This window comes from Alligator sinensis, unplaced genomic scaffold, assembly GCF_000455745.1.
Source record: "Alligator sinensis unplaced genomic scaffold, ASM45574v1 scaffold1006_1, whole genome shotgun sequence".
Taxonomy (NCBI): Eukaryota; Metazoa; Chordata; order Crocodylia; family Alligatoridae; genus Alligator; species Alligator sinensis.
Window position 1 is genome coordinate 43,844 of NW_005843279.1, and position 10,442 is coordinate 54,285.

General features: G+C 44.3%; 1 protein-coding gene across 2 annotated transcripts in view; it reads left to right on the forward strand.

Annotated features, from left to right (window-relative positions):
* Positions 1 to 10,442, forward strand: part of LOC102372939 (butyrophilin subfamily 1 member A1-like) — a 54,111-nt gene that overhangs the window by 6,677 nt on the left and 36,992 nt on the right. Inside the window, exons 2-8 of one of the 2 annotated variants that reach the window (XM_025194698.1) lie at positions 641 to 790; positions 1,529 to 1,876; positions 3,588 to 3,868; positions 7,300 to 7,380; positions 7,614 to 7,716; positions 9,256 to 9,276; positions 10,088 to 10,114. In XM_025194698.1, the coding sequence (XP_025050483.1) occupies positions 7,641 to 7,716; positions 9,256 to 9,276; positions 10,088 to 10,114 (124 nt within the window). In that variant the 5' untranslated portion in view covers positions 641 to 790; positions 1,529 to 1,876; positions 3,588 to 3,868; positions 7,300 to 7,380; positions 7,614 to 7,640. Of the gene's footprint in view, positions 1 to 640; positions 1,877 to 3,587; positions 3,869 to 7,299; positions 7,381 to 7,613; positions 7,717 to 9,255; positions 9,277 to 10,087; positions 10,115 to 10,442 lie in introns of both variants that reach the window. The other variant, XM_025194699.1, reaches the window with a different exon arrangement.

A 10,442-nucleotide genomic window follows, 5' to 3' on the forward strand; every position in this document is an offset into this window, starting at 1 on the left:
TTTTCCCCCCCCCCCCCTGGCTGCCCACCAGCTGTTTCCCCAGCTGCCTTTTGAGCAGCCAGCGGTGCTCGGAAGCCATGCCTCCAGCTCTCTCCAATACACAGGCTCCAGCAGCTGTGAAACTGCTGAGCCTGTGCCTGTGCCTGCGTCCATGCTCCGATTTCCTCCCAGCTGCCGCCTGTCTCTGCTCCTGCGGTGAATGCCATGGTGCTCTGATTAGGGGTCTGGGCCACACTGGGGGGACTCCTGTCTTCCCTCTCACAGCAGTACTCTGATGATCTTGAAGAGGACAAATCTCTTGTTACCTTGAACAGGTATATTGGCATGTAACTGTATCTGGACCCCATGTTTTCTTTTTTAACAGTGCACAGTATTATAATTCTAGATCTCATTCATTTAATATGCTCTAAAATGTAATGAAAACTCATCACCTGACTCAACACATGGTTTTTCATTTAGGGGAAAAGGGAGGGAGTTATCAGGGATAACCCTGGAATTTCTGTTTTCAGCGGCTGTTTTAATTGTGCACTTTCATAAGTTTATTAAAGCCAAGGTTGTTCCCCTTGTATACTTGTATGTGCTGTCCTCTGCTATGTCATCCACTACACAAAGGTGGTAACCAGCTCTCTGTGTTCTCCAGGTGAATTCTTTTCTGCATTTCCCTCGTGCTTCTGGATCAAGTTTCAGTGAAGAAGATGCCTTCCTTAGTGTGCCAGATCCCGAGTCTCCACGTTGCTGGCTGTTTTTTTCACATTCTTCATTACTTTTCATATTTGCAAGGTGGAATCAGGTAGATATCTGCTCCAAATTAATGTGTGTTCTCCTGCTGCTGCTGAAAGGTTTATTTAGTTTTTTATTGACACATTGCACCAATTGTAGTCTTTTATGGAAAATGGAAAAGAAAATGTGAGAAGTTCCAGATGGCATCAACATCATTGTGTGGGAAGAAAAAATAAATACATCTAAAATAAAAAGTTTTCCTCTTTCTCCCCAGGCATACAGAAGAATAGCTCTTTATGTATCGCCCAATCATATTTCCATATTTCTGTGTGATTTTATGTTCCTCATTACCACAGTATCCTAACATCCTCCTTCTCGTCATTCCACTGGCTTTTCAAAACCAATATTGAGGAGGAAAATTCTCTTTTACATGACATTTCAATGATTTGATATTTGTATCTAATTTTAAATGTGATTAAAACATCAAGGCACTAATAAATTTTATGGGATACAATGTTCAGAAAATGCCCAGTGAAAAATGTTGACATTTCTATGACAAGAAAATACATATGCTGTACTTATTCAGGATATTCTATCCTTTCACAGACACTGAATATCTTAGGTTGGGCAGTCAGCTGCAATTCAAGTTGCTCAGTCCTTTCTATTTTAAACCTGTGTTTTCCCTTATTTGTCATTTTCCCAGTCGAGGCTGAAATTCTGCAAGGTGGGTATGCTTCTCATGTTGAATATCTCGGATTTCCCTTGTTACCACTGAGCTTATTTTGGGGTGCTTTGGTATATTTTACAGCCCTATTTACAGGTGTTGGACCTGATCAGCCAATCACTGCCATTGTGGGGGAGGCGATCATGTTCCCATGCCGCCTGTCCCCCAACACGAGCGCTGAGAACATGGAAGTGAGGTGGTTCCGACCTGGGTCTACAAATGATGTTCATCTGTACCGTGATGGGAGAAATCAGTTTGGACGACAGATGCCAGAATACAAGACAAGGACAGCGTTTTGGAAAGACGGCATCACAGATGGAAATGTTTCCTTGAGGATTCTCAATATTCGGCCTCCAGATGAAGGGCTATACATCTGCCTTGTTGATGATGGTATTACTTATGAAGAAGCTGTAATAGAACTGAAGGTAGCAGGTCAGTGGCTTGTGTCAGTTTATCTCTGCATGGTTTTCAGTTTTTTTCTCTTTCACAATATGCCAAATTCATGGAACCTATGTATGAATTATTTTACAATTAGACACTGTATTTCAATTTTATACAGCCATTTTCTAATTTCAGAAACATTTTATTTTTTGTCAATATTTTAATAATTTTAAGCAACATCTGGAAAGCAGTTAATTTTTCGTTGCTTTTGGTTTCTCAGTGTTTAGGACCTTCTAGTTTCCAGACTAAATTTATTCACATCCAAATTATATCAATTTTTTTCTTGGACCAGCATTGTTTTTAGTCTAAATAGTGCTTTTTCATTCATTGTATTTACTTACCAATATATTTACAGATAGCAAAGATATCCCTTTCTGCCTCTGTCTTGCTAGACTGAAAAAGCCCAGCTGTTCTCCTAAGATAAACCTTTCTCTTTTGAAATCCCAAACCTCAGTTACAGTCTTAATTTGCTTATTTTTCCATTTAATTTGAACCCTGTTAATTTGCAGTCAGTCAGTTCCCAAGATTATTTCAGTGACCAGCCCTCCTAAGCAAAACCTTGTAACCATTTGGCCTCCAGAAAGACAAGTCTTTAGCCATTGGTCAGGACCTCTTTTGCAAGTTTAGACATGGAATTAATATACACCTGCAATCCCCTTAATTACCACCACTCAGTCATGGGGGGCGGCCCCCTCCCCTTTTCCCTCCAGCCTTTACCATATCTTTATAGATGGCTTATTCTTATAATCTCCTAACTTTTGTCTGGTTTCCTTTGTTCAGATTTCATTGTTTCATGCAGACTTCTGAAGCTGAACTGAACTAATCTGTTGTGGACTGGAATGATGTCAATTGGTTGGGATTTATGTTCCTATGAAATACACTTCTGGGAAGGGAGGATTTCTTATCCCCTTTCTTTTACCTAATTTAGAGTTTTCACTGATGAGGCTGCTTTGTTTTCACATCTAAGAGGCTTGAACATAAATATCTATTATAAAACAATATTCAATATATTTAGTTACATTAATCATTACTATAAGATAAAGTAATAATATATTATATTTGAATTACCTGCTATAAGCCTTTGTGCTCTGTTTAATCTGATCTGCTTCAGATGGACATGACATTTACTTTCTTTCCTTTGCTAGATGTCATGTCTGCAAAGGTTCATTCTGTGGTTACTCAGAAACAGGCTTTTTGGACTTTTGCCATAGTCATACTTGGTAGCTCTGCAGAACATTATGTTTATTAGCAACCAATGATTATTCATCTCTGCCTTCCTGCATTCAGACAATAAAAACACACTATCATGTAGTACGATTCCAACTAGCTACACTTTGCTTATGGGTAGAATGCAAACTTAATGCGGTAGGCTTCTGCTGGGTCCAGAGTCTGCACTTCGTGTTGTGATGTTTCAGTCCCTGAAGCCTACAACCGACATGTCTGAAGCCTACAGTCATTTATAATGTCCTCATTACGTATCAAAATCAGATCTCAATTACCATAATTTGTTATTGGCTTAATGACTATTTGATGATGACATTTCTCATCTATCACATCCAGGAATATCTAGGCTCTATAGTCATTAATAGAATTTCTACCCTGCTCTGCAATATCTAGGAATTCTTGAGATCAGGAATAAGATTTCCACAATCTTTTACAAAATTGACTCAGATTTAAGAAATATAATTTCTTCCTTTTTTAGCTTTAGGCTCTAATCCTGTCATCTCTGTGGAGGATTACCAGAAGGGAAGGATCTGCATGATGTGTCAATCAGCAGAGTGGTAGCCAGATCCCCAGGTGCTGTGGAGAAATGCCCAGGGGCATCATATAGCATCGCTTTCTGAAATAAATCCCCAAAGTTGAGCGGCCTGTTTCAAACAGAAATTTCTGTTGTCATAAACGGACACTGAAACCAGAACTTGTCCTGTTGGATCAGGAACAGCCTCCTCGACCGAGAGAAGGAATCAGCAATTCATATATCAGGTCAGTTTCCATCCAACTACAGTGAACCATCTCTGCTGGAAACCAAATGAAACATGAAGCAAACACACACACGGCTAGCATTTCCACGGGGTCATAATAGGAATCCAAGGCTGTGGAGTATGTGTGGGGCGGCGGGTGGTGTCTTTAATTAGCTCAGTTTTGAGCTTTAGTTTAAAGACCCCTGCTTCCATGTTTCAGCACAGGAACACTGATACATGTGATGCTGGAGGCCAGCAGACTCAATGAATTGAATCTGCTCCAACACACGGTTATTACAGCATGTTGGAGCAAGTTCTCTGAATGTATATAGGAGCCCTCAGTGTGTTCACTGATACACATCATAAATAGAAATATTTTTCCTTTGCTGCTGCCACATGTCAGGGTTATTTTGCCTTCTTCAGACCCACTGGGTGTTGCCTGCAGCCAGGGCTGGGGAGTTTGACCAGTGTGTGCCAATATCCTGCTGGAGCTTAAACCCAAAAGATCCTGGGGCCTTGCCCAAGGTCAGACCACTTGACATATTTGGAGTCAAGAAGGATTTTTACCCCCTGGTTAATTAGTATGGACTGGACGATTCATCTTCATCTGTCACAAGAGAGCATGGCCCCACTCCTTGAGTCTCTCAAGCAGAATATAACTGCAGGCTACCATCCCTGCAGTTTTCACCCTGCTGCACCTTACCACACATGTAGTGTCACCTATGTCATGAGCTTTCCTTGTCAGCAATTTGAGATGCAGTTTCCCAGAACCCCCCCACCTATCTCCTTGAAACTTGGTAGGCTTTGTGGCCTCAGCAAGAGCTACCAACCCTGCAGTTTTCACCCCACTGTGGCTTAACACACATACGTGACATGAGTTTGCTCTCAGGACTTTGAGGTATAGTTTCCCAGAAACCCCTGCACTTATCACCTTGAACCTTGGCATGCATCATGCCCTCACCAGAGAATACCATCCCTGCAAGTTTTACCTGAATTAGCCAAAAGACAAAATTATAGATATTTTATTGCCTCTCCATTATACTCTATGGCCAAATCTCTGAATTGGCTCTGAATCTTCCAAAGTGATTTGGCTGAATCAAATTGGAAAAATTATTTGGATCTCCAAATTGAATCTCTGGCATCTGAATCTGAATCAAATAGTTCCCTATTCACGTAGGCCTACAGTTTAGGGCTTTTTGTCTTGTAGTTGTGTCAGGGTTGACTATAGTTCTTTTTAACAGACTAGACAGTGGGTTTGTACAGGACAATATGGACAGAGAAGATCCTACCTCAGGCAGGGGGCTGGACTAGAATACCTCTCGAGGTCCCTCCCAGCCCTGCCTTTCTGTGGGTACCTATGCTCGTGTCTAATACCTGCTCCTCTGCTTTCTAATTCAAATGCTCCAGCAGCCCCCATGTCATGTGTCATGTTCAGCATCCCTGAGTTTCAAAATGGTGGTGAGGGCACTTTAATTAAAGCTCGCTCAACATGCTTTAGTTAAAGCACCACCACCATTTTGAAGCACAGGACACTGAGTACTTAAGAGCTTGTAAAACACTCCAATTAAACAACCCCTGCCCCTTCCTACCCACCCGCTCTGGTGCATATGTAAAGATGACCTATGATTGTACAAAATACACAACAATTGTACCACTTGCCTCTGGCATACACGTAGCAGTAGTTTAAAAGTGCTTATAATAGTACTAGCAAATTGCCTGTCAAGAATGATGGTGTGGCAGGCGGGGACGGGCCCTGGGTCCCTACCTCCCCCAACTTTGGTTTGACCCTGCTTCATCCCGCTAACCCCCTTCCCCTACCTCGGGTCCGACTCCACCCCCTCTGCTTTGGGTCTGACCATACTCCCTCCTCGCTCCCCGCACCACTTTGGGTCTGACCCAGCCCCTCAGTTTGGATCTGACCCTGCTCCCCTGATTTGTTTCAGACCCCACCCTTATCCCCCCTGCTTCAAGTCCAAACCCACTCCCCACCTCCCCCCCTTCAGGTCTGTCTGGCCCCCCACATTCCCTGCTTTGGGTCTGACCCTGCTTCCCTTCCCTGCTTCCCCTCCGCTTCAGGTCCGACTCCACGTGCCCTCACCCCCCTGTTTGGGTTCAACCCACTCCCCACTTCCATCCCACCCTGCTTTGAGTCTGACCCTGCTCCCATGTTTTGGGTCCAACCCACCTAGCTTAGGGTCCACTCTGCCCCTCCTTCCACCCAGTTCTTGTCCAAACCCACTCCTCTCTCCCTTCCCCTCCACTAAGGCTCCTAACTCCACCCCTCCCCTATTCAGATGCAATCGAGCTCCCCCGCTGCCCCCCATTTGGGTCTGACCCCACTTCTCTTCCTCTCCCTGTTTGGGTCCTACTCTGCGCCCCTTCAGTTCTTCCCCCCCCCCAAACTGGTTTGGGTCTGACACCACCCACCTGGCTTTGCGTAGTACCACGCTCCCCCCACTCTGCCACGGTTCATGTCTAACACCACTCCCTCCTCCCGACTAAAGTTCCTACCCTGCCCCCCAGTTCAGGTCTGACCTGGTTCTTCCTCCTCCCCAGTTTGGGTCCAAATCCATCCCTCCTGCTTCAGGTCCACCCCTGCCCGCTCTCCTCTGGTCCAGGTCTGATCCTGTTTCCCACCCCTCCCCCCGCACTTCAGGTCTAACCCTACCCCCTCCCCGCCCTTCAGGTCTGACTCTGCTCCACCCCTCCATCCCACTTCAGGTCTGACACCGCTCCCCCCCATTCGGGTGCAGCCCTGGCACCCCGCTCCCTCCCACTGCTTTAGGTCTGAACCTACTCCCCACCACCCCCACCCCCTTTGGGTGTGAATCATTGCCTCTGGTAGGGCTCCAACAATGCACCCCAGCCCCCCTTTCAGGTCCGATCCCTCTTATCCCTGCCCCTGCTTTTGGTCTCACTGAGCTTGTCCCCCACTCTCCCCACTTCTGCTCTGACCCCGCTCCCTCCCTCCCAGTTCTGGTCTGACCCCACTGTCCTGTCCCTCTCCCCAACTGAGGGTCCTACCCCACCCCCACTCCCCCACACTGTTCGCATGTGATCCAGCTCGCCCCCCACTCAGGTCTGACACCACTTCACCCCTTCTTCTCACTCTCATATTAGGGTCTGAACCTGGCTTTTCTGAATGGAGGACCTCTTAGCATATAGTGCTATAAGTGTGATTTTTTTTTTTACTTTTATGCACTGTTTAGATATATAATAGTGTTTGCCCTAGACCTTCCTTCTGAGCATGCTCAGTACCCCATACTATAACTATGTACATGCTAGAGCATGTATGTAATTCCACATAGATCCGAAACCTTTACCCAGAAAAAAACTCCAAAACACTGACAGCTAGCAGTTATTTGATGATGGAGAACATGAAGGAGGATTTAAAGTATTTCTGGATTTTGTTTCTAGCAGGTTCACATAAAAAATTATCCTTTTCCATTATAGATACAACAAGAATCCAAATGCTGCATAATTGCCAAAAATTTCAGTTATATGGCTACATAATTTCCACTTAACCATGTAAAGGTGAGATAGCATGTTTCCTGTTTATTCATGATAAATCACTATTGAAAGTCAGTTTGTTGGTTGTTAAAGCATGTTTCTGATTTTTTTTTGCATCCTGCAAGGAGTTGCTGCTCTCATTCATATCTCAGGCAACTCCTGAGAGGAATTATTAATGGATGGCCTTGGAATAAATGCATTTGATTTTTTTTCCACCAATAACAAACTAAAAAACCTCTGGCCATCTTGTTTTTCAGCTCTTTTTTCTAACTGTAAATCCCCAGATGGTGGGCCTGAGTGGGATCCTGGTGGTTGTGTTAGGTTTCATAATCCTGATTGTATACCTCTTCAAAATAAAAGGTAAATACAGGGTGGATGTATAGTGTAGTAAATGAATAATTTTATTCTAATAAATCAAAGAATGTATAAATAAGTGTCACAGCAGCCAACCGAAGTGCAATTGTCAGGGGGTGTTGCTTGTCTGGGGATGAGGGGAATTGTGGGCTAAAAACAGCCCCGGGTCCTAAAGGGGAGTGGGGCAGACAGCTGGCCAACGCCATACTTCCTCAAGCACACCGCAAGTCCCCCTTATCCCACCAAACTGTCTCAGACTCCTCTAAACCCCTTTCCATGGACCCTGCTTGCCTCCTCAATCCCTCTGATCCCGTGTGCAGAGCCCACTTTCCCTTTTGATCTCTGAAATCCCCCACTGCAGACACTGTCTTCCTTCCCTTAGGCCTCCCATGGATCCTGCTTCCCTCCCCAATCTCCCAGACACCTGCCTACACACCCTGCTTACTCCCCCCAGCACCCCTGTGCACACTGCCTGCCCCACCAATCCCCCAAGCCCCACCTCTACCCCTCCCATCTGAATTTACTTTAGATTAGGTGGCCATTTTTAACTCTAGCTGCCCCCTAACCTCCACAAATGTCTATACATACCATTAAGGAAAAGTGGAGCTGTTATTCTGTTAAAACTTCAATAAATATATGTCCTTGAAATAGGTATATGACTTTTGACACAAATCTCTACACTCACATGGTTAGTCAAACACTGCAGAATATTTAATGTCATGAACCCAGTAATCTATGTAACTAAACAGCTGCTCAGCACCACGGGGCTAGGTGGGGGCTACTTTTCCACTGCTTTCTTTTCTGGTTTCAGAAGCAAATGAGTTTTTTCTAGACCTTGAACAACCTCAAGAATCGCAAGTCTTTACACTCTAGCACGTACAGGTGTTTACCTGACCTACTAGCACTCCAAAGATGTCCATTGTTTAGAGACAAGTGGGTACTAGATCCCATCCTGCAACCACTAGAGGGATTTATGTACCACCGAAACATCTCCCTACACAGCTAGATGGAAAAAGTACAATACCATCCCCAGACAACTCCTACCCGGAGCTTGCCCCTTCTACCCTGGAACTCTTGAGCAGAGGATTCCTCCACCTTAGGCTGTCATACCAGTCATGGTACCATACGGGACACCTCAGCAAACTTCGACCCACTTTTTTCTTACAGCATCAAAACTCTTATAAACTTCAGTTTTCACAGGTTGAAGGCAGTGAACATGCACACAGATTTGATTGACCTGGTCCCGTTCAAATTCTTAAAAATCCCATTCAAATTCTTAAAAAGCAGATAAAAGCAACTTAGCACAGTAAAAGTAAGCCCAAAAGAGTTTCCCACTTCTCTTGCCCAGGCACACTGAAGGATAGGCAGAGAAGTACCCTGTGTACTACTGGTGGTATGCAGATAAACACCACAGAGAGGTTGTCGCACAGAACACAAAGTGCCAGGCTTAAACTTATGAAGTTGTAGTGAAGCACTTAATCAATATATCTTTTTTGTAATGAAACACTTAATCAAAAATTCTTTTTTTTTTTTTTTCAAATCCAGGAAACCTTCAACGAGAACTTGGTAAGTTTTTTCTCTGTGTCCCACACAGCTTTTCCCATGCTATTAAATGTAGCTAGAGCTAGCTGTTAGATTCCTTCTCTCCATGCTAGAAAGAACAGAAAACAGAGAACAGAAAGAGCAGCAACACTAAGATGCCCTTGGTCAAGAGTGCTTTGCTTAGAGCTCTCAGGCACTTCTTCCTGGCCTTTGTCACCCTTATTAACCCAGAGCACTGCCACTGTTGTAGCAGTTCATGGAGTGAAATTGGGACATTGATGTAACTGGACATGCAGCTATTAATTAGTTTGAACAAGGGCTTAAGATGGCATCACAATGTGGTTGAGAATCATTGAAGGTACTTAAACATGTGCCTCATGTACACAAGGTACCCCAAGCCCCGAAGAAAACAGGCAGCTTCATTCTGTACCTACCAGAAACTTCTCAGTCAGGTCAGAGAGAATGACTAACAGTGATCCAGCCTAGATGGCAATAACAAGAGTATCTCTGGAGCCAGGCCCTGCCCCAGGAAATGGTACAGCAGGTCCAAGTCAGTGGTGTCTTTGGATACTGAGGCTGTCTGGTCACTGCAACTTAGAGAGTGGCCAAGCAGTACCTGGAGATTTGACATCCCATTGATGAATGAGGTCTGTATGGATTTATTGATATGAAAGGACAGTGTCCCATCTAGTCCTTCCACATGTTGCCCCATTTGTGTCCAGCATCACTCTGGTCTTTCCTGGCTTTTGTTTGGGCCAGATGCTCCTCATCCAAGAATCCTTTTACAGCTGCATTTCTTCAACTAAATTCTCACCACTACTTCTCTTTGTTTCAGGGTGGAAAAGAGCTGTGATCTGTCCAGGTAATGAAAGTTCATATTGAATCAATGGTGTCTTCTTTTTATTTCAATTCCCTTCCTTTCCTTTCCAGTCAAATTCTTAGGCTCACTAATAGTTTGTGGCAAGAAGAGATTTTTACTAAGGTCAAAGAACTCAAAATCTTTTGTGGCCAGATTTTTTTTTGAAGGAACCTAAAAATCCCCACCACACACAGCACTTTCTGTTTCCCTTTGTGAGTGTAAATGGCAGTTTGTAATCATGCAAGTGCCAATTCATCTTTTGCACAGGTGGGACCTAGGCCTGGCGGAGTTTCTCCTGAGTCCATCCTGAATCTCGTCATACTTCTAAAGA